At 30.8% G+C, this 26,283-nt stretch overlaps 1 protein-coding gene across 1 annotated transcript in view; it reads right to left on the bottom strand.

The window, feature by feature from the left end:
• Positions 1-26,283, bottom strand: part of LOC116771704 (thrombospondin type-1 domain-containing protein 4-like) — a 61,670-nt gene that overhangs the window by 1,394 nt on the left and 33,993 nt on the right. Inside the window, exons 8-17 of the mRNA XM_061528233.1 lie at positions 9,544-9,622; positions 5,040-5,249; positions 4,142-4,302; positions 3,530-4,072; positions 3,173-3,442; positions 2,578-2,713; positions 2,079-2,254; positions 1,547-1,739; positions 825-899; positions 271-380 (exon numbers count right to left, since the gene is read on the bottom strand). Coding sequence (XP_061384217.1) covers positions 274-380; positions 825-899; positions 1,547-1,739; positions 2,079-2,254; positions 2,578-2,713; positions 3,173-3,442; positions 3,530-4,072; positions 4,142-4,302; positions 5,040-5,249; positions 9,544-9,622 — 1,950 coding nt within the window. The 3' untranslated portion in view covers positions 271-273. The remainder of the gene's footprint in view (positions 1-270; positions 381-824; positions 900-1,546; positions 1,740-2,078; positions 2,255-2,577; positions 2,714-3,172; positions 3,443-3,529; positions 4,073-4,141; positions 4,303-5,039; positions 5,250-9,543; positions 9,623-26,283) is intronic.

Below are 26,283 nucleotides of genomic sequence, written 5' to 3'. Positions count from 1 at the left end.
AATACTAGACTCAATCGCCCATTTAGACATCGAGTACACCATGAATTATACGTTATTTGCACTTATTATTTTGTTGTACGAGAATATCTAATATTCAGATAGAGTAAGCAATATTAACTGCAAGCAATTCCACAAAATACAGGTATTGTTATCATACAATTATTCCCATTATGACGACTGGAATAAACATAGAATATATTCCGAATGTGACTTAGTAAAAAAGCGATTGGAGCGATGAACGACAGCGCTGTGTTATCCGCTACAACCTACCGTCTACCGTCCGTGACAGGAGCGACAGCAGCTATCAGCGTAGTAGCGGTAGTGACAGAGACGCGCTTGCACCGCCAGCGAGCAATTGCTCAACTTGTCGGTACACGTTCCTGAATGATATAATAAATTATAATATTCGATATTCTGTGATAATTCAAAAAAATATTTTTTTTTACTGTCAAATAGACTTCATTCATGTTTTACGATAGAAAAGCATCTTTATTGCTCTCTGGATCCTTGAAATAATAAAATGCAAAAAAAAAAAATCTATAATCTATTTCATAAATATTATTTACAAGTTTAAAAACCGTTTTATTTTTCAAACAAATAAAATGCAGTTCATTGTTAACTTTCATCTTTCTTTTGATATAAACAATTTACTAAGATCGTAAAATCCCGGTCGGAATAAGAACAAGGACGTGGTCCACTTTATTTTCTCCTCGAAAATATTTATCGCAACAGTATTTAATTAACATTTTAAACATTAATATAATATGTATTTTTATATTAACAATGTTATGAAAAAATTATATATGTATGTTTTATTAACTCACCGTTTCTATACGACCGTTCCTTGACGTTCTGCGTGTTCTGACTTTGATGTCTCGTGACTCGTTGCGGGTCTGTTACTATAAAAAAATTATTCACAAGCTTTAACGAGAAAAGTATTCTCTTATAATTTTATAAGGAAATACTTTTGACGGTGCCACAAATATTCCACAATTCCATTTTGATTGAAGCCATTGCTTAAATTTAATCGTTAAAATGAGAAACATATTTTTATTTATTACATGTTATATTTTAGGACGTACATACATTTCATTAATGGAAAATATGTTTAATTATCAAATATTTTAAATTAAAAATAATATGTAATATTTGTGAATCAACTTTGTTATTTATTTTGTTAATAATAGGACTTAGTAATTTTTATAAGCTAAAAATATGAAGTTATGTATCCTGGCAAGCTATAATCTGTAGGTTCATAACAGTTTACAATAGATACGGAAGTGATATCAATTTCAATTCACTTCTAACAATTAAAGAGAGGTAAAATCGTTTATGCTCATCTATATTATCAATTTGTGTTATTCCCTTGTCGTTATACTTAATCATACGAGTGCATACTGTTTCAATATATAAATTTTATTCCAACTAACCGGTGTAGGTAATATTATTTAATACTTACCCTCTAATCACTTTATATATCTCAATTTACCTGTCGATGTAATATTTAACATTTACCTTCTAATTAGTTACCTACGTATCAAGTTACCTGTGGGTGTGATCACGGCCGGCTTCACCGGTCTAGTGGTGCACCTAGCTGGTACACAGGACCTCCTAGCTGGTGGTCTACCTCCCCCGCACTCCAGATCTCGGGCTGAGCCAGCGCCACCCGCACCCCCCGCCCCGCCACGAGCACACCACACAGTACGAGTCTGAATACCAGCCTCACATGGACCTGTGCACTAAAGACATAGTGCAGGTAAGTAATGTATAAAAATGAGGTTCTATTATGGCCAGTTTAAATGGATATTACTTATAAGTAATAAGTTATGAAGAACCTTCTTTGTATTGACAATTTTAGTTGTACTGGCAGTGGAGGGGAATTTTAGGAGGTTCTAAATTTATTTTAAATATAGATGAGTTGCTTGTAAGATTTACGATTTACGAGATTATTTTAATTCATTGCTTGAAAGTATCGTAGAAACCAGAAAAAGATTATATATTACAACTAAACACTGTAAGAGCTTTATAAGTTTGCTATATAAATTACAATAAGCGAGCTTGTTGCTTGTAATAATTACCTCCCCCCAGTCACTGAGATACCAAGACGGTGCACAGGTTCCACCGCATGGTCTTTCGGCTTCAGGTTTTGGTGTTTTGCAGGAACCATCTCTCAATCTCCTTCCGTTTCCTCCGATACAAATGACTCCTCTTATTTGTCGTCCATCACATTCAGCGGTACATGGAGACCACTCTCCTATTCGACGAATCAGAGACAAAACGATGAATTTAACGGTCAATGTCCAATTTTGCAGATTATTTACCTTAAAGTTAGCTAGCTAAGATTTTTAAGGAGTTATATGGATAAAAAATAAAAATGAAAAGCAATAAAAAAACAGTATATAGGTACATATATTAAGAAATGTTTTAGTTTAGAAAGACTCATTAATATCTATGAACAAGAACTATATAATTGAAATTTTCTGGCGAAAATCACAATTGTTGGGAACAATATAAAATTAATGATTTTTATTATGGTGTATTAAATAAAGAACACATAATAGCAATTGATTATCGTACCAGTAAACCATTGCGCCTCACATGGTTTCTTTACTGAGCAGGCTTGCGAAGAGGCCGGGGCGTGGGCGGAGCATCCATCGGGCTCCGAGCAACGGACGCCGCGGGACTGAACACCGCTCGCACACCAACCGACACACTGATCACAATTATTATAATATTTATATATAAAATCGAAGTAAATAACTGTTTAAGGCCCTTAAGGTATATGGTGTAACCTATTTAGATTATGAAAAGAGTAAAGGAACACCCTACTCTAACGGAGCTTGGTGGATTAATATAATCTACTGTATTTATATACTGTCTTTAATCTATTAGAATATTTAAATAAAGAGAGATCCTCTCTTCACTTTCACTTATATGACCTTCATAAATTTAATGTTTTGTGATACAGACGGTCATTGTGAAGAGAATGTAACCATTTACGGGTGGTCACCAATCTTATTTAAAACTGTTCACAAGAAAAACGACCGCGGATTTTCGAGTGAACAGTTTAAGTACATTTATTATAGATCTGCTAGCAAGCGTTGCGAAAAAATTGTTCTCTGATTAAGTAACAGAACTAGATTTTTTTTTATTTTATCAAAAACTGTTTTACCTGAGACCATTCAGTATACAGCCATCCACCAGCTGCACTGTGAGTGTACTTGGATTCATGTTTTGGATGAACCTCGATAGCAGATACGTTGTTAGCGAGTGTCACCTTTGGTTTTGTTTCATGGAATGCATCAACACGATCGTAAGGATTTACGTGACGTCTCCCATCGAGACGTGGTGTGCTGTCTGTTCTAGCAGTTCCATCACAATTCGGTATATCACAAGGTTCCTTACTTGGTGGCATAGGTAGAGGGCATTTTTGATCGCTTATCTGAAATAAAATTATTGATGAGTTTAAAAAAAACCTTCATTATTGTAGGATTTCAAAATTGTCTAATACGAGTATATACATATGTACCTTTGTGATTCCTCGAGCATGATCTTGTACACATCCAACTATTCTAGTCCTATGAGCTGGACCGCAAACAGGGCAGGGACCCCAAGCGGCAGCCCTCCATCGAGGGGGACAAGGAACAACGCCACATCTTCTACGTCGAGACGGCGGTGGAGATCCTTTGCAATGAGCAGCAGAAACTTCGCGGTCTTCTTTGCCGTCTACTTCGACACATTTAAATTTCCCAATTTGAAGGCCGCCACCACAAGTTCTTGAACATTGCGTGTATGACATTACTTTCCATACAAATATTCTATCGCCAATAACATTCGTGTCCAATTGATATTGTGTTTCAGAAGAACTTGCTTCTGGTTGCTTCGACAAAGATGGTCCAGACTTTTCTAAGGCCCTCGTGTGGGATTCTGCCACGTGATGGCGGTGATGCCTTTGCATCTGATGATGGGCAGAACTGGTGATATCATTCGGAATGTCGTTGCTCGTTTCATCAGGCAGCGAATCGGTAAGATATTCGTATTTTATGTTCGGGTTTGGTTGCGTATATAAAACCTTAAATTAAATAAATTATTAGTTTTTTATAAGTCTTGATTCAAAACCAAAACATGAAGATGTGAATACCATAATATCAATAGGTTGGTGTATGGGTCCCATAGCAAATATATTGTCTAGTCCGGCAGACCGAGAGTATACAAATCTTGCACCCGCCGCCTCGTATGTGCCAGGAGCGCTAACAGCAAACTCACCGTTTACAATATATGAACCGTTGGATACTCTTAGTGCTAGAATAAAATATGCATATAGTTTTTATTGGGTTATTTAGTTTCGTGGAATATCTATCTAATACGTAGCTAAAAGCGGCATGATAACCGACTTGATCTCAATGTTTACGGAACAATGGTTGGTATCTCCAAGTATAAGGAATGCGTCATGCAAATAATTAACCATCAATTGTAACGGCTATATCCATTTATCTCGCAATTTGCGGCGCAGGCGCCTCTATTGAATCGCTTTCAAAATGCGAACATGCAGTTTCTATTAATCGATTTGACATCGATCTTTGGTCTAGCAGTCCTCATCTCTCAATTAAAATGTGCATCCCAATGCTCCACAGTCGAGTAGTTTTAATAAGAATGCATAATTATTGAAGCATTATTGAAATCAAAGATATATTGAACGTCCTTGAGAACAACATCTGTCGTTTGCTAATTTACTTGTAAGTACGTATACAATTGAACCGGCCTGACCGCGTTCAATCAAACCTTTCTCGTCTCTATGAAATTATTTCTTTACATTTGACCTAATTTATAATGATTTTCTTCATTCGTTAATATGTCATGACCTACTTCGTATTGGAACTTAAGAAATCATGATATAACGTATTGAAACACACACTTTTATATAATATCTCGGATTATTTTAATGAAATGAAATGAAAGATAATAATATTACCAATAAGAAAAATGAAATTAAGAAATCTTGCTTAAATTTTTTTGTGCTTGGACTAAATGTCACTTACCGATGTAATTTTCGCTGGCGACAACTTCGGAGACATTAAGTCTACAAGCGCCGGTCGGCACTGTGGTGACGGAGGAGTATCCCAAGGGAAGACGAGGTCGGGAGAAGAGACCAGAAACAAGGTGACGTCCGCACTGGACGTCTCTTGTCGCAGTCGATGCTAGCACCTCTTCTCGACCAACACCTAAGGACACGGAATCAATGATTAAAACTGGTTAGAATAAAAACGATTTCGAGAAACGACATAAGGGTCATGAACAGAGTACACTATAATATTTTAAACAGTTAAATATGTAAACTCCTGAGATTCTTGCAATTTCGTGTTCTAGAAACAATATATATAACAATAACACGGATGCGCCCCGAAAAATATTTCTCTTATATTTAAAAAAAGTTTATCAAATTTTAATATTTTATTAGCGACCAACTACTTTTAACTCAACCACACCTTTTTTTTAAAGCGAAATGTACCCTCAAAAAATATATATCCATATTAGATATTTAATTTTTATATTTCTATATATACATATATCCAAGTTCTAAACTTAAACATTAACCGCGAGTTTTTAGACTTAAAACATGAATAGAATGAAAGAATTTATTTAACGCAATATTAAATTATGTACGCTTTCCGTCATGATCTACGTACGTAAGGATTAACAAGTCGCTGGATTACACGGACGTCAGGAAACAGCCGGAGATATGTTTCCTTAATTATCTGAATCCAGGAAATATTCTTTGTACAGTGATTCAAGGAACTTCTTGGCAGGATTTAAAGTATAATCTTAGTATGATAAAAAAATATACACTTTAAACTAAAATGAATTTAGACCGTAGTAATGATAATGTTTTTTTATTTTAATAAAATTAACAGACAAATAACTTCAAAATAGCATAAAAAGAAACATATCGTGATTACAAGACATCCGCAGGATAAAATTATTGATCTGCGGCGGTGTGATTGAAACATAATATGGCATGCGTAGCGAAAGATCTACAATTTAATGTGTTCTTTGACTGAGAGTGTTCTAAGATGTAATTTAAAATCAGGACCCTTAGACTACCTCAAAGGAACAATGTTCTAAGCGAGCTGATGACGAAATAATCTTATTGGTTAATATAAAAGTATCCAAAAATTCATACTTTTGTGTTATGTTTTACACAAGAATCTATCTAATTTTTGCTAATACACTATGATTAATAACGTAATACACTATGATTGATAAGTTAAGAAAGTAATTCGTCGGTTTAATAAAACGTTTTAATATAATTCTGACAGTTACGATGATGGTACCGAATAATTAAAAAGCGTGTGACACAAACATAAAACTATAAGAGGGATTTCGTAACACCGATATGACATGGGTGCATGAGCATTAGCTTGTAGTGGAATCACTTCACCAGTGAGATAACCGATTCTGTAGGGCCAACGAATGAAATGAAATACAAAGTTTGACTGACGCTTGGTCATACCATATTTATATAATATCTCTAAGAAGATTAAACGTTCTATAAAGATGTCAATATACATAGACAGAACATCAGTTACGACTCAATTAAAGTATAGTGAATAAATGTGACAAAACTTCAATCTGATCTCGACTTTATTTAACAGAAGAAATTAAGAAGAAAATATCTGACAGCTCATTATTACAAACAGTCTTTGTTATAAAACACGACATGTTCTATTGACGTCTATATGTGAGTTAAATTCAATATTAAGTGTTGGATACAAAACCAGTTCTTAATGAAACGGATGCATTAATATAATGACAAGAAGCACCATTCGCCCCCATAAAAAACCCACACTGTATTGGTCAACATCGAGCAGTTAAAAGCCTAAAATATGAGCATTGTCGTTTTTGTTCTATAAATCCTTTGAGATGCCGTATCTAATAAAATTCTCTCTCTCATATAATTCGAATCACTCGAATTCTTTGACACCCAGGTTATCTCGACTCAACGTTATTCATGAGGACGATTTTATTTTTTATTTTTATGAGTTTATAATGTCATCATAAAAATAATATGAGTTTTAGAAGTTCCAAAATATGTGTAACGGCCTAGAATTTTTATTTTACTATAATGTTAATATAAATTTTAACTTGTAAATATTTCGATACGCTTATAAATCGGCGATATCGAATATCTTAATTATGTAATTAAAATGCTTTGGTTGTATATTTTTATTTATGTCTATTGGTCTTTATTTAGTGAATACATTACAGTTGACTCACTGCTTTCCATAATAGAGCAAACTTGAACATTTGTTTCAGAAATCAGCTGTCTTTATTACAAAAGTAAACGCGTATGTGACTTTATTACATACAATTGTTCACGTTTATGGTGCGCTAAGACACGGGTAAGGTCGAAATATTTAGGGTATGCAGTTTAGTGCACAGAAAATTACTCTCAAACCAAAACACACATGCGAAAAAATAAAATAGATTTTTAAAAGAAGAAATTTAAACAATTCCTCTGTATATAAATTATAAAGAAGATTCATTAATTGCTGTAACTAGACCAGTTGACATTCCATTATCATATGATATGAGGTTCCCTCTGAAATTATAAATTTATTATCTCCCCGCCTCCCTCGGCACCGTCGCCATTACGTTCGCTGGTTCCAGTTTGAGGAGATTGAAATATTCATCTACACATCAAATTATTAACAGAATCAGTATGGCCATTTGGTTCTTGTCCATCCAATTAATGGAAGGACATTTCTGGACAGCATCACGTCCGATCGCTTTATGTTTCCTCTCATGTCTAAATAACTCAAAATGCGAATAAAATTTACATAATAATGATCAGCCGGTTTAAAAATTGCGAAGGATAATTTTGATAGAATATCTAGGTCGTTCAAACAATTGTATCAAATAAGTAGAATTCTAAATTAGCCATTAAGGTGGTTCATATTTAAGACAAAAGTGCTAAGAACTGTGACAAAGAGACTACACAAATAGAACTGTGTAATGTATAGCCAACTGGGTCGCATCTTGTTTATCGTGTAACAATATTACTCATTTAAATTGTACAAATATGTAAAGTATTAATACGAATAATTATTATGTAATAAGTGCACGGTCGAAGTATTTAAACAAAACTGTTTAACATTAGACAAGTGAAGTCACAATGTAACCGCCATTAACAGCAATATCTCTTAGATATCAATCTGTAATCGGTCGAGAATAGATAGAAAGATAATCTTGCGAAACCTTTAGAAAATAATGTTCGACTCCAATGGTGACAACCTTTTTTTTTGTTTTATTAAATGTATTCATATTTGAAAATACGTAATGTTTCATTTAGCTTGAGGCGGTCGATAGACAATACCCTCATAGTTGGAGTAGTAATTTACGCTAGTTAAGCAAACAATAATTCGTGAGTAATCAATTGATAGTTCGCACGGCTTGGAACGGACTATGTGATATCCGCTCTCGAGTAAACAAATCTAAACAAATCTCTTGGAGATGGCGCCAACGTGCTTTAATAAATATAAACAGAGTATACGCCAAAAACAAAAGACAAACGGATCATAAAACAAAAAAAAAAAATAATAATAAGTAAATGCTTTATAACCGCGCGGCATTTGACGATATTGTTGATTTCCTGGTACTAAAAATGAACTAACAATTTCAATGCCAAACTTTACGACCGGCAAATGAGGCAACAAGCTAAAATGTGTTCCTGATGATTGCTCAAGAATTTCATGTTTAAAAATCTCAAAATATTTCAGATAACATCCGGTTCATCGAGGAGTCGAAAAAATCTATATATACAATGTTTAAATACTGAATTTGTATCCATACATCGTTATGCCAATCTCAGCTTAATTTGAACAGCGTACAAAGTCAGTCACCTATTGCTGATATAAAAGAAGACGAATAATGAACATAGACAGTTGACCCGAATTGACAAAACATACAAACGGTATGGCATTCACAAATTTTCTAATCAACACTAGACCACATTTGAGAAGATGATGATTTAAAATTGAATGTCTAGACGCTATAGCCGTTCGCAGTGATTTACACGTATCCAATGATTGTTAAAACGTACTTGACTCTAGATCAAAGGCAAATAGAACAAATTACCAGTTACTTGATAGTTACCTCGACTCACATACGAATTATAAACAACTCTGAGAGAAATACGATCGAATTTTTATGTTAAGCTCATCTTTATCTATACGTAATTAATGCGGAATACGTATCTTACTGGACATATATATTATCTTAGGAAGCTTATGATATCATTATTGTAAATTTTTAATTAGTTTTCCTTTGTTTAATTAAAACAAAGTTGCAATATATTGATGAAAGTAAATGGGGTTATAGAGATGAAATTAATTATAAATATGTATTTTTAAAATATATAGAGCACAGGTGAAACTTAGAAACCTCTTTTTTTCTTTTTATATATAGTTTTTTTTACGTAATAAAAAAAAATGAATTTCAATTAATACGAGTAAATTAAATAGTTACGTATTTATTCTCACTTACCATTATAACGAGGAGAGGTAATATTACGCCCACCATTTTCATTGTTTGAGCACTTCTTTTTAATATCCACTCTTTTACACTTCAACAAACAGTAATTTGTCAGTAAAGAATTTAGATAGCACTTAATTATACTTCTCGATGTTCACAATCATCAATCTTAAAATTCAGTATGTTATTAGTAATAAAAATGTAGATAATATTACAAAATATACGTAGCTATATTTTAAGATTTATATCTATTGAAATGGCTAGGTAAAAATTTTATATTAAATTGCGGTTCAATATAAAATCTCTTTGTTATCATTATAATTAATAAAAGTTGATTTTTTTTTCTCTTACAAAACTAAGATAATAACGAAAATGTTTGAATACGGAAAGCAGAAAAAAAATAAATAAAATAAATATATATATAAAATTTTTCCTCTTTTTATGTACATATAAACGATTTTTATATTGCAATTTAATTCATCGTTAGTAAAAAAATTTTTTTTTATATGAATCTTTTTGTCTTTTTTATCATTTCAGTGGTTAAAATGACATGTTTTATGAAATATATTAAAACTTTACTTAGTATTGAAAAATATTTCTTATGTTATATAGTAAAAAGGCCGCTGTCTGTCGCTGTCTTCGTCGCTACTAAAAGGCTCTAAAATTTCTAATATAGTTTTACGAAGCGAAAAATTCATAAAGGTATGTACATTTAATATGATTTTTATTTCATTTTTTTTTTAAAGTATTATTTCTGTTACTATAACAATCTGATTAAATGCTTTGAAACAAAAAGAATCGGATGCGTATAATTTTTTTTTATTTTAATAATACGAGTCCCGGAATTCCATTATCGTGATAATCTTACGCAATGCCAAAGTCTAAACTAATAAGATATTTATCTAATAATTAATGTGTCATCGCTTAAAAGGTAAACAGTGACCAGATCGTTAGAGTTCAAAGTTGTATGGGCAGTTTAACCATACTAATATTTAAAATGAACCCATAATGAATATTTTTATGTTAAGTATTTGTTAAAACTCATAGGTTATTTGCGTAGCTGTATTCTATGAGTCATTATGCAACCTTTTTAACGTCATTGTCAAAGTATTTTCATTCGATGTAAAATATTATTTTTAAACTTAAATCATTGATTTAAGTTATATTTGATACAACCCGAGTGTCGCTTTGTTAGGATTCTAAATTTAATCACATCATTGTAAACAAGGCTTAGAGCTGCCAGTTCTATTAAAAATAGAATAATTTGGAGGTAAGGTCCATTTTTATTAACTCGAGTTAGTATTCGTACACCAGACTATCAAAGTTCAAAGATAATATTTTACGAATATTCCTAAATTATTATTTTGTACTATATTTTCAGAAACAAAACTTATAACATGAAAAATAAGTAAGAGTTTATATTTTTCGTCCCTATAAAAATATCCTTTTCCATTTAACAATCGACCAAAAAAAAATTATTAAGCAATTTAAATTAGATTTCTATTTCCGTTACATCTGTGGTGGAATAACTTGACTAGGTACTTTATGCAATAACAATCCCGCGGTTTCGGAAAATTATCTAATAATATATGAACTAGTTTAAAACAAAATGAAAATAAACAAAACAAGAATTTAAAGTATCATATCACAAGAACTATAAATAGGGATATAATAACGAGTAACACATACGGTGTATACAAATAGGAAATATTGTTTGATTATGTCGAATTAACATGAATAACTATGGGTATTAGTATTATTTTGTAATTTTACTGATTTAATTAATTCAATATATGTATATAAAGTAAAATTATTGTTATTCTGTGTATAGAACGTCAGTACTGAAGCTTTTGAAGTCCAAAAATCGGTTAGGGTCAAACTTACAATATTTTTTTCGTTGAATGTATTTACTTGTATTTTAAACAGACCTTCTTTTTAATAATTGATATGACAGAATAAATTAAACATATATGAAGATCTTAATTAAGGTGATTATTGACTTTTTTACCATTTCGCTTAAGGTAATGGGCACTTTATCGTCTAAGTAAATGGCGCCATTGTTTTCTTATTTAAACTAAAGTAAAATTTACGGATTTTATTTATAATTTCTTATATTTTTGTACGTGTTAAATAGAAATAAAACGGATTCTGTATAGTTTCAATTTATTGATAGTGCCTAGTACATTTACTTAAGTTGATTGCATCTGAAATGTTAAGCTCATCGCTGGGTAGAGAATGTTTGCTGTTGGAATTTAAAATTGATAAGACTGTTTAAAAACTAACTGGTTTAGGTTAGTAATTATGTTTCATGTACATAAAGGAATTATATTTAAGACTATATCTCTATATTTATAGAATATTGCATTTTAATATGAAATTTCACTATACGTTATTCCGTGGTCATCTCACATCTGACCAATCAGAAAATTGTACAAGCTACAAATCAACTGTGGTATTTTTATAAAGTTATTTATATTAATAAATTATTTCCGACATAAAACCGCTGTAAGCCTTACCAAGGACGTATCGCATCTGAAGCAGACAAATTCATGTATAAATAACGTTTTATATCATCTGAAAATGTTTCGTGTATTGATTATAAATTTATTAGAGAACTGACGTTGATTTGCGTCATACGTTCTAAGAGACAAACGTAACGGTTATATTAGTTTAATATAAATTAACGCTCAAGGTTCTGTGGAAAAGTTGTCAATTATTATAAAAATACGAGGATTATAAAAAACGCGCCGGTCAACGGGTTCCGAATTTTAAACGATATAGAAAAGAAAATTTACTATGTTATCAAAAAAAATTAAAATTAGACTAGATATATTTTGATTCCTTTAAATTATCTAGCAATAATTTTCACGAAGCATGTAAAATAGAAACAACGGCAAGTGAATGAAAAATACACGCAATACGTGAAGCAAGATGAATGAGATATGCTTTACTCTATTGGCACGAATTCAAGGCAGATATGCTTAGTTGATATAAAATATGAATTAACATTAGTTCTTTTATAAAGACTTCATAAATCACTTCCCCGTTGAATTGTCGAAGCGTCACCAGTCATTTGATGTGGTTTTAAAATGAATGTGAATCGCAGAACTATTATGAAATAATTTTCGTGGTCCCATTTCACGTTAGTCTCAAACAAATGATATTTTTGTCCGTGTTTTACGATTGTTTTGATGGTTTAATTACCGCTGACTTCTCTGATGTGCTATTTATCGTATATAAATATGCAAAGCATATATATCACCGCATCTAGTATTTGTTGAGTGAACATTTTAATTAAGATGTAAAAATTTTAATGTCAGTTTTATATTAAATGGAACTCGAGTTTAAAAACTTAATAAATAATAGGTGTATTTAATATATTTTGTTCTTGTTCAAACAATCATCGTAACCAATTAAAATATTTGATTTTTCTCACATTGAAACTTGTTTGGGTTCTTTGATTGCTGCTTCCGCGATCTGGTTTGATAATTGTCCAGTAAATACATTAGGTGCGGTCGACTCTATGTATAAGATCTAAGCAAACCGAGATAAACGGATCTGTTATTTTGGGTGTCGATCGGCAATTTACAAGAAGATTTATAGTTTTCTCTGTGTCTGAATGACAATGTGTAATAGCTCGTAAAATATGTAATAGCTTAATTTAATAGCTGTTATGATCGTTACACAGATATAAATCGAATTATCAAACGATATAAATTATAGTTATGACGAAATAACGAATATCGAGAGGCGAAAAATAATTTGATATTTGAATAGAATTATGTAGATCTATTAAGTTATGGAAATATATAGCAAATTTACATATTTTTAATTTAGCTTTTAACTCCCGGGCTCTAGAACTTTTTTTTTAAAAGAAAATTTGTATGTAAAACTCTATGCTAGAATTAATTTTTTTAATATTTAAATGAATTGTAAAAATTAATAGTCATCAAAAAATGGAAAAAAAGATCTCCGTAATTATTTCATTTTTGAAAATTGAAAAATATGCTAGGACTAAAGTTTAAAAATAATTATATTATATGTTATTTAGTCTTTATAAATCCCTTTTATAAAGTAAAGTACAAAAATGTATGTCATGTTCAAAAATTTCGTCTCCATTATATACATATCAATAAAAGTCAAAGTTCAGTCATCTCAAATTTAAATAAAATATACTTTAATTCGTAAATTTTATATAAAATCACAATATATAAATATATTTTTAAAAACGCATTAATCTCAATAAAATTTAATATTCGCGAATTTTTTAAAAACCACTTAGCCAAATGGTTCAAACGTTCAGTATATAACCGGTTACACTGGAACGAATAGGGCGTAAGATTGGCAAATTTAATAGTAAAATTGACATAAGATAAAAATTCGGTCCCTTGCCGCAGATTCGGGGCAAGCAAACTGTTGTGTTAGGACGACGATGTGCAATATTTATTATATTTTGTAACCGCCCCATTTTATCGCTATCTTCATTCGTAGCGATTCGATTAAGATATCTCGCTGTACAAAAAAAAAAACATCTATTCTGACCTTAATATAAACTTTACACGTTTATTTTAACAGTTAAACTAATTATAGTAAATTAAAACAGATTTATCAATAAATAAATCTGCTACATAATTCATAAAGATTTAATTTTTTTTTAATCCGTGTGTCAAACGTGTATAGTTTTAATTGAGTTTATAGATAACTGGCATCTAGGTTTATTTTATATACGCCAGTTACTGAATGGACTTTCAACGCTGACAGCTGGTCGAACAGCTAGTGACGTTCCTGTTATCATTTTAAAACATAAGTACATCGGTAATTGGTACTATTGACTTAATTTCGAAATCAAGCCATACAACTTAAAAAAAAAACAGTCTAACGACCTTTTTACTTCGTCTTAATATTGTTAATTTTAAATGTGACATAAGATTATCTATGATTTTAGTTAATTTGCAGAGTGTTGTCTTCTAACTGGTTTAATAAAGATATTTAATAGCCTGTCAAAACTAAATCACAAAGGACTTCTGATACTTCTCGGACCTCTAATTAAATTTGGTTGCTATAAGTACGTACAGCGGCAAGATTAAAGGGGTATATGTGTTTGTAAATATGAACCAACAAGTGTTTTGCTAATTGCGTCTAACAGTAATCATTTGCAGATAACAATTTGATTCACTCATTATTCATAGTCCTTCCTAATTGCGGTAAGCTTCAATAAATAGATTTACTATCCAGATATATTATGTGTTATTTTTTAACATAAAATATAACTATTTTGATTGAGGTTTTAACATAAATCTCATATAAAGCAGTTAACTGAATAAAGGGTCTTTCACAAACGAGCTCCCGCCTCGTGTAACCCAGTTAAATTTGATAACAGAACTGAGGTAGATACTACTGATAACAACCTTACCTACGATGACATTCAGTTCCCGACCTTGGATCCAGTTTGGAACTCTTTTATTTTTATTACATCCAATAATAAAAAAAAAAAACACTTTGTCTATCCCCTAATTGATGTCACTTACGATCTATTAGAGGATTACTTTTAAAACTTAATTATTATATTAATCACAGATACTTATATATTTAAATGATACAAATGTTCCAGTTAAAATTAAATTTAATTATTATATAAATATATAAGGAATTGAGTGTGTAATATAAATATGTAACATTGTATTTCAAACATAAACTCAGTAATTTATTGCTAATATAAAAAATACATAAATTAGGTCCTCCTAACATTTTTATCTACTTTTATCTTCACTCACGTGCTGCTTTATTCACATTTAAATAAATTACGATCTGGTGACAGAGAAATTAATAAACTGTAACATGTTTAGTGAAAAAGAACACGTAATATTAAAAAATATATATATGCATATTTTTTAAATTTCGTAACAGCCAATTGGTTAACTTCATTCAGTTATATTCATAATTTATCATAGCACAAAACTACGGTGTTTAGAATGGAAAATAATAATCAATTACGCTGTACCACAGACGATTTCCATCAATCGCATCCCATTAAAACGTATGAGAATTTAATGCACGATAAAAAAAAAAAAACGTCAATGGCAGTGACAGTTGTACATTTTCGCGCCAGTTTCCCGGATCGCGTGAATTGGTGGCGCGCTCGCGGTCACGCTCTCGGTTTGACTGTGAGTCAAACGTGCTGCGCCCCATCTTACCTTACGATTTACGAGCGTGACGCAGAATAACACTCTGGATGGGTCACGTGTTACAAAAAATGGATTAACCAATAATCCACTTTGGTATTAAAAAGAGTTATTTATATATAAAGCCTGTAGAGAATACGATATTAGTCAGCCGTTATTTTATTATTATTACAAAAGTTGTTTGAAATTAAATGGATTTAGTGAAATTTAAACTGTTGTAATATATTTAAAAATGAATTGTTCGATCGCCTTGAACGGAATTTAGTTAGGAATTTTAAGGCTGTATTCTATTTAACTGATTTACTTTAGATAAGCGGAAACGAGTTCATTTGGTAACAATTATGCCGGTGTCAAATTAATTGTTACAACCAATTAAACAATAATTTTTATTTTAAATTTCCTTGAGTATTTTATTCTATATAATAATTTCATAATGTTTAAGTAAAAAGTCTACTTATATTTGAACTTGCTAATAAAAATATATATGGTATATAAATCTTTATTCTTTGCCATTCTTACTCTTCTTGTTAAATAAAAAAAAATCTATTTCAATATATATATATATAGACAAGGCAAATCATTAAAAAAAAAGGAAACTGCTTATATGACAACCGATTTTATATCTTTTTTAAATATATTTTACGTCACCAACAAATCATTTAGTACTGTTTATTCTTCAATATATGTGTATGAAAAATTGTCGAGAGTTTTACACTGTTTTAATTTGATTTCCTTTAAGAATTATAGATAGTACTCAAATGAGGAAAACTCTCGATAGGCATTCCGCTGAGATCGATGAAATGCTCCAGTCAAAATATTTGGTCTAGTCACAAGCCTCCTCGGTTAATGTCCGATAAAGCCTGGATAAGTGACAGACAGGTGTAATTAGCTTCTAGCAAATGGAATGATAAGGCGGCGTGTTCAATCACTTGGAGAAATTCGCTATAAATTTCCATTTCATTCACAGGAAGGTTGTGATATCTTATCATCATCGAAAAATATTATATACGAACGTTTATAATTATTAAAAAAAAATCATTATTAAAGTTCAAAAAATTCTGGATATTTAGTTTAATTTATTAAATTTGTATTAAAGAATTCAATATCGTCAATTTAAAATATATAAGAAATAATATAAATTTTGTGGCTAGAGTTACAAAAGTGAACTTGTTATATCGAGTGTGTGTAGAATAAGCCATTAGGAGTAGAGGCTACGATGCCCTTCGAGATTGTTTCGTTATGTTAATGGTTGATTGCAGGAATATTGTCCAGCTGTTACATTAGAAAACACGATAAACGATTCATGATATCACAAAACCATTACAATAATACAATGGTCTCATCCCGCTTTACTTTATTAATACAATTACACCACAATAAATAATATTTAGAAATTCAAGGGTTCTTTGCTTCCAACAAACAATAACCGAATTTGATTTTATATAAAATTAACATCAGAATATGTTTTTAATTTAAATTATTTCAATTCTCATAAAAATTAACACATAATATGTAAAATGTAATACAATCACGACGGTGTGAAAAAGGACACTCAATGGTTTGCCTAATAATTAGATATTTTATGTATATGTTGATATTGCAAATGTTTTAGCACATTATGCAATAGTTTTGTAAACTGATAAAAATGTTTATTCTATGCATTCCAAACTGCGACGTTTAACGTCATGACTTAGAATAATTTTTGTAGAGCGGCGCGGCTCGGCGTCACGAGTAAGAAATATTTACAAAAATATGAATTATCGATACATGTTTTTTTATGTGTGTGTATTAGGAATGAGCGGGAGATAAAAGGCGCCGTCTATTTATAGTTATTGTGATTTTTTTTGACGGTTAAATAAATGATACACCGGGCCCATATGGTTATAGTCGCTGGTTTCATCAATGTTTATTGAAGTTAAGACGTTGCGTAAAATATATGATTATCACAAAGTAAAGATTTCCCTTAATATGTACAACGGTATGACAGTTGGCTTGCTCATAAATCATTTTATCTTTGTAGGGAACATAATTCGACCGTTTTCACGGAGGTTGCCACACGCATCAAATTATACTAGAAGCGGCATTTGCTTGGCCTATTTTTCTGCCTATATTTATCTTGTAAAGCTCATTGATTAAGTCATTTAAAGCAAAATAATAAATAAACCATAATGCTAGATAATTCCTGAACGAAATCTCGAATGATAGATTTATTTGTTATTTTCACAACCCACTGATTACTGTCTGACAGGCATAACAAATGCTAGAATTAAAGGAACATTTTAGAACTAAATGTCTTTTTGTAATTATGGTATAATAATAATATTAAATAAATTCTTAGATCCAATGAAAACAGAAGTGTCCGGCCTCAACAAACGGCCAAATTAGAAGATGCCCTATTCGGCGCGTTGACCTCGCGACCTTGGTCGAAAATACTCTAACAAATTTACCAAATTTACACACAACACCGAAAACAAATTTGTTGAGAGCTTATCACGATTCACTACACCGTAAACACAATGTCGCATTTTTCCTATGTTACAAAGGCCACTAATCTATTTACAGAAAAATAAACGTTAATAAAATAAATTCAAAATACATTTTTACATAAAAACCTTTTTTCTTTTTTAACATAAAAACCTACACCCTATAATGTTGCTGCTAACAATACTTTTATAAATGTGTTTAAAACATTCAGCCACTAAAAAATCGCATTCATTTATTACTTAAGCATGTTCAGGACACAATATTCTCTTCCAGCATTTACCGATTCATAACGGCGTTCGGTGTTGCTATTAAAATGTTATTTATATTATCGACGCAACGCATTGCACCGTTTAATCCTAGAGAATATTTAATAATAGAACACACATCAAATGATTTATTTGTGTAATTACGTGAATATAGGATAGGAATGTTAAGTAGCCGGCTGTTCGTGTTACAAATGATTCGGTCAATGCGTTAACACTCGGCGCCAATGTGTGGGATCATAGTTGTATGTATGACTGTGTTAAATGCAACGTCTGTTTATTTGGCTATAATAAAAATTCGAGTCGTGTTATAATTGCTGTTATAGAATAAGTTTAAATGAACATACTTTTACATGTTACAGTTAATGTTATTAACCGTCACTTTATCTTAGTTTATTCGACTCTAGTTATATGTTGAGTTATTCATATCAGCAGTACTGTTTTTTAGTGCACACTGAATTTTATGCAAATCATCCGAGGATTAATTTTTGCAATTAAAAACATTAACTGTGAAGTCTTCGCATATTTTCTAAAACGTTAATGAAATCAAACCATTTTAAAGCTGTTTCTGACGATTTGTAAGTAGTTTTTTGAACTGCAAATAAATTAGTTTTGGACTGATTCGGTTTTATTTCAACGAAATTATTATTCTGTATCCATTATACCTGTTTACATTCTGTACATTTAACAGTTATATTTTTTTTTTAATAAAAACTTCGAAGGCAGCAGACGTACTATTCCAGTATTGACCTTTTTAATTGCCTTAAATGTCTTAAAGACAACCTAATCGTAAGTGCAAAGAAAATTAGACGTAAGCAAAGACAAATTTATATTCAAGCATCTAAATACCCAGTAACTGAGGACTGTAGATGAATTCCAGGAAAATATTCTGAATAGTTAAAGTCGAGATAACTTTATTTTTTACAACAATTTTCCTTTTGAAAATGTGGTCAGTGGCTATAACTACAGAAAATAATACATCTATTGAATTATGAGTTGAATAAAATATACATTACTTAATATTTTAACTGGTAAAAAACATTTCGCCACCAGTACTTAAATATACACCTAAAATAAATTTGCCCAAAAACAAACACGAAGATCTTAAAAAAAAAAAAAAACAAAAATCTATACAGTTTACTTTAAAGAAGTTTATACGATGTTTAGAATTAAATTTTCCGTTTGATTTCTTAAAATCATTAGCAATTGAGTTTTCTTTTAAGCTCACCGTTATGAGTGAATGAATCGCTTCATGTGGTATGTACACCGATGACTGTACGTCCATGGAATGTGTAGCTGACAATATGTGACGTACACGAATTTAGAACATTCAAATATTCTAACCAATTAATGAAGATTTAATAAGAATTTTCGTATAAAACATCTGTGATTTTTTGTGATGAAAAATTTATAATTTATTTTTACAAAAAATACATGTTTTATTTTTGGTACAATTTATTTCATATAAAAAAAATTTACAAGTGCCTAATTAGGGGATTTTGTTAAATGGATTATGAAGCGCTTAAGCATTTTTCATGATTTTATATTTTAACTAAATAAAACATCTTTCATCAACTTACGTGACACTGAAGATCTCTATCTTTTTTTTAAAAAAAACTTATCAGAAATAAAACCTCCTTTTCTTTCAAATAATGTCATCCGTCACAGATGTCGTGGAAAGAATTTAATTGGCCTATTATCTGTGTTATCTAATCATACAGATGTACGTTTATCTTGAATGCAAAAGATACATTAGTTACAATGGAATGCGAGGACAAATATTTTGTTTGATTTCGTTGACCTATAAATAACATAATATAGTCAAATTTAATCATTTATAATTGAAGCTGAAAGAATGAACAAAAACTAAAATAATTGACGTAAATATAGACTAATAAATAAAAAAAATGAAATTTAAATCTTTATCATCATCACGTCGCGGTCTCAACAAATCGTAAACATTTAAATTAAACAATTTCCCCGGCGTTAGTTTGATTATATTTTAATGTTTTCGTGATAATGTTAATTCGGAAACAATGCTTCCAATTCGGTCGATGAACCAAAACAGAGCGTTCGTAAATAACACAAAGAACTTAGGGCGGTGCTTTTTGTGAAATATTTGACAAGCTGGAATCAACGCTGCCGATTTGTGTCGAAATTCATTATAATCCGTTTGTTTTCACTTTTTGTTAAACATTGTTAACAAAACAAATGCCACCAAATAAACAAAGTACTCAGGAATTTATGCGCCCTTTTTGTATCGTTGACGTTGCATATGGGAAAGTATGTTCGTGCCTTTGTGATGATTAATTTCGTAACAAATTTAATGTATACATAAAATAACCTTTTTTCATGAAGCTCTTAAATGAAAGCGTATTTCCAAAGCAAGCGTTTGAGATATACCTCCAGCCTCCAGGCTCCAGTATCACTGTTACTGACACTGTTCAACATTGAGTGATGTTCGACAAATACTATATGATTCTACAATGATTTTTCAGCATATTGAAATATAAAGGTCAGAGCTAATTCAAAATTATAAGTATCGTATGATTTGAAATTCGTTTGTTTTAATAAACGTGAATATAGCTTTAATTGGCATATGTAATTATGCCGTTACTTCTGTGACAACAATAACATTGGGTAACAATCGGCAATAACTTGGAGACATGTTTTACACACAGATTGATTGCCTGTTAACATAATGTTGGTTGAGCAACCGTCTGCATATAGTGTGTGAGATATTTAGTCACATTGTGTCAACATATTATAATTACGTTTGATAAATTATATTAATATTTTGAGATTGAAACTTTCATATAATTGACTTGTTTAAGCATATTTATATCTGGCATAGCCTCTTTAAGTTGTTATATGTTCATTGATGAATTCTTTGTTGCTTCGTAAGAATAAGGATGATAGCTAAACAAGTAATATTTTAGATTTTTGTTCATAGCTTTATTTAATTATACATTATAAGAAACATCATGAATCTTAATCATAAAGTTTTTGATATAAAAAATATATTTTTCCTTAGGCCGTTTATTATCCAATCTTTGAGCCTGCAACATCACTTAGCGGTAAATTTTCTAAAATTCTCTCATATTACACGAATTTAAATAAAGATTATAAACACTTTTGTTCTAAATGGTATATTAAACTTTGAGAAATTCCAAATATCTGACTAAAACATTACACAATTTATCAAATGTATATATTTTTATATAGTTTAAGTTTTTAACTCTTCATATAAACAGTACTTTTGAAATTTAAACGGCGTAACTCTTGTTGTAGATAACACACCTCGCCATGTAGGGAACTATACAGCGATATAACTTATCGCTTGTTACAGAGTTATAAACGCTTTACTTAACAACTTAAAATACGACTTCAATCTCAAATTAAAATTTTACGATTCAGCTTATTTTTTTTATAATATTCTTATTAAATATATACAAGCGATTGAAAGTATGGACGAGAATTGTTGTTATTTCACTTGAGAGCCATGTTAAAGTTCATCATAGCTATGATCGAGGATTGCTAGATTTATGTTTAACCTCCCATTGTTACTATCACAACGGCGGAAATCTTAAATCTCAGAATAGACAATTCTCAAAACCATAGAATCTTTGTTCCATTAATTTATAATATATAGCGTCGTTTTTCAATTGGGTGTGCACGTGGCGATTAAAAGCTTACAGAGATGACTCAAAATTAATTATGTTGTTCACAAATTATTCACACAATGAATCATGTTTAAATTAAAACACACTTCTACATATATTAACAGATTTAGACGGATATTACATTTGATATAAAAATAAAATAATTTTATCAAACAAGATCTCTGGGTTAATTTTAAACTGGTTTTAATGGTAAATCTCTAAGGAGAGTGATTTATCATTGATTCATATCTAGGTACATTGTTTAAATGCTGCTACTATGACTGAACTTTAATTGTCATAATTTCGTTATTATAATATTTTTTTTGTTTAACTATGAATCAATACGCATACATATAGAACAGCCTACCGTTTTAGCTATATTGGAAGTATAAACAGATTCGCAACTTCGTTGTAACTCAGCTTACATGTAGCATAAATAGCATTTAAACCATAAAGCTATTAGATGTTTCCCGGTAAACGATTACTGGATCAACGCCTAGTAACGGTACCTATTAATAATGACGTGGAGTACCGTTGGTTCTTTTACAGTCAATGAGATTTGCATAGATAAATATTTGCGCCCGCTGATAGGACCAACATAATCGTTTCGAGTAACCATTGACCATAGATTATGTTAGCTCGCATTTATCAAAGCGATGCTGACAGCTTTTTAAAAATCATTATACTTTATAACACAATTTTAATTTTATAATCTATTCGTGGTGGACTGGAGGTTAAAAGGCCTGCCTGTCATATGTGAGGGCGCGAGTTCGAAGCCTGGCAAGTACCAATGTGATCTTTTCCGAGTCATATGTACTTTCTAGGAGTATTTAGACACCACTGGCTGGAACAGGCTACAGCAAGCCTTGGGGACTAAATAGCTCCAAAAAAAGTGCTGGTGCAGAAGGCAAGGGGAAGAAACCACTGCAACTATCTTCCCATGAAAGTCATATGTATACGGATCACTGATACGTGATGATCACGAATCTAAAAAGACTCTTGCGACGATAAAGAAGAATTTTATAATTAATTTGTATGATTAAAAATTTTCAATATACTACGGAACACATTGATCTTATCGACACAATAAACTGTATCGATGTATGCCTTTATGAACATGTGTTTCTCATTCTGGAAAAGAATTACTTCAAGTTTTTTTTTAACACATTTATATTTTATGGTAATGTAGCGTATAAATCAGCATACTTAGACCAAATTTATAGATCTCTTGATTTATCAACATGTGTTTTCGGAAGGAGTTCGTATCTGATAATAGTCGTACAAACTTCGAGGGCCCACATAAAGCCGAGTTGTCATTAGCGATTAATACGTCGCGTCTGTCAGCACGAATTTGAAATTCATTTCGATTGCATAATGTAATGAGCGTTCTTTGATTAGTGATGGGAATTCGACAAGGCTATGTGCTCTCTGCCTTCTGGTTTAAGCTTAATTGCATTATTAAAAACATACAAGGTTGTTATACAGAAATACTTATATTCTTTTTAAGAATCTATTAATAAGAATGGGCATTACGATCGCATAATTTATTTAAGAACAATAAAAAGTTATAATAACGAGTCTAGATCTCGTTGTTTTTACATTAAATTATTAAAAGTCCTATAGGTATATTTTTAAGTAGTCGCTAATCCGGAATAACGGGATGGATTTAAAATGAACAAAGAATACAATAGTCATTGGTATGTTCGAAAAAATCCCTATTAGCAATGTCGTTTCAGTTCTCCGTAGAAATAATTACTTTGTTGTGTTTTTGTAACAGGATCACGATATAAAATACGTGCAAAAACTAAAACGAAAATGGAGTCATTAGTACCTAATTTAAGGTAAGCACAATTTTCTTAAACGTGCATATTAGATGAATTTTTAAATGGAAGTCAATGCTGCCATTTGCAGTGGAAAAACTTTAATAGAATTAAAACTACGTGTAAAAACTGTTTATTAATACAATTTCACACTCACGGCCAATGACCTGGGAGATTATCAAAATAAACTATTGCCAGTCTACTCCTATGAGTCAATGAGCGTAACACGACCATCTGTAGATCATTACCACACAAGGAATTCTGTTCGTATGGAATTGCAATCACGAGGTCTGTTACTAAAGCTGTTATTGCTTTGATATTTGGGTTATAATAAATAAATCTTAATTTCTACGTACCTATCAATTAACATATGTATATTCAGTAATAGAGGCGTTTTAATTGAATGATGTCAGTCTTCCAAACAATTAAAAAGCTGAGAATGTGTAAAAGACTTTTAATTTATTGCAGTACGTTTTTGTACAACATTTTAAATGAGTTTGAGTTTGTTACCACTTAGGACGGGGTGTTAATTTTTTCCATATTATTTAACTAAAAATAATGTTTTATTCTTGAAATTTTTAAATTCATACACATAGCGAAATCGTCATCATCTTGACTCTGGCAAGGCCGGTAAAAATAATAATCTACCTCCAGCACACAGATAGTACTATGAAAGCAATCGTCTTTAGTAGATCTACAGCTCTACGTGTATCTTTAAAAATCTTCACGAAGTATTGTTCAATGTTTCTCTAAAATATCTACTTGTAAACAAGACAAGGAATTAATGTTGAATTTTATTAATTTAATATCATTGCCAATTTCCAACCATCATTTTAATTTAAAAATTTACATGTGTGTTTGCAACTCGAATACCTGCTGATACGATTTCGGTGAAGTTTTGTAACTGACACAAGTTGTATTATTGAGACTGGCATTAAGTGCATTTTTAACATGACAGCAAAAAAAAAAAAGTTAACAAAATTAAGTAGATCCTACATCAGTAATACATGGACGGCCAACATTCGTGTAATATTATTGTTATCGGTGAAATAATTGATTATACTTGGTAATAATAGTCTTGCATCGGAATCCAGTACGATTTAGAGCATTACAATTATCAAATGTAAATAATTCAAGATATTTTAGAAGCCGTATAATATGTTTAATTTTATTGGTTTGCGGGGTCGTCGTAAAATAGTCAGTGTTGTGTAAATGTTGAATAATTACCGTCAAATACTGGCAACTCATCTATTGTGCTGTTAGAGGCCAGGGGCTATAATGTTGCCAGTTTATTTCATCATAAAATATCGAAAATCCTTCATAACACTAATATATTAACATTTTTTTTATGATTACAAATGGAATAAGTGTGACAATATAAAAATAAATTATCGTTCCAGTGATGTGATTTGTTGTAGTTGTTTTATATAAAATATATCTGTCTGTGCGGTCGAGACACACGAAGCATTAGTTCCGCGGGGCAAAGTCTGAACTAGACACGGCGATCACGCCCGCAAAACATCGCATGTTATTTTATAATATAAGAATAATCATATTCCTATAGTTAATAATTTGGTTTGAAATAATAAATATGGAGCGTATAAAAAACTTTTTTATTTTATTTTTTATATATGGCAACGTCATAATTAATAAAATGCTTTTAATAGCAAAAAAAACAGTAAGTGGTATTGGTGAAAGAATTCACTTTATACGAACGATTTGCAAAGAGATTTCTCTTTCATTAATAAGCAAAGCTCATTATAATAAACGTTGGGGATATTTTTCCTTATAATTTAGCAATACTTTACCAGTTTCATATAATTAATTATTGACGTATGACATTAACTAGTCAACTAAAATAGACCTATTTTACCTGTTGAATATATAATTTGTGTAAAGAATATTACCAAATAGATTGCTACTGTCTTGATAAGAAAGTCTGCAATTACTTATCATTCGCTATCATTATACAAAAGCTGTCTGGAAAGCTTTAAGTAGATAATAAATAGGTGTCCATTAAAACGTAACAAGATACCGTTTACAGGCATAACTTATTCAATATTAAGTCGATGCAATATCTGTCTGGAAACCTAATACCCAGTAGGTGCAGTTTTTTTGGCCTTAGATTCCCGAGTATAAGTCGCCCTTGTCACCGCGTAGTGTACAATAAGTAAATAATTATAGTCCTTATTTCGTATAAGAGTTGCTATGATTTGATATAAATTCTATTGAAAATGTACAGTTCTATCATATGATTTTTTCATTCGATTTAACTAGGGTTATAGGTTCAATTTACTTGGCAATTGTTGATGTAACAGTCTTAAACCATTTTTCTTCTAAC

This window comes from Danaus plexippus (assembly GCF_018135715.1).
Source record: "Danaus plexippus chromosome 16 unlocalized genomic scaffold, MEX_DaPlex mxdp_23, whole genome shotgun sequence".
Taxonomy (NCBI): Eukaryota; Metazoa; Arthropoda; class Insecta; order Lepidoptera; family Nymphalidae; genus Danaus; species Danaus plexippus.
The sequence above is the reverse complement of the archived record's forward strand: the minus strand, read 5'-3'. Positions and strand labels throughout refer to the sequence as shown.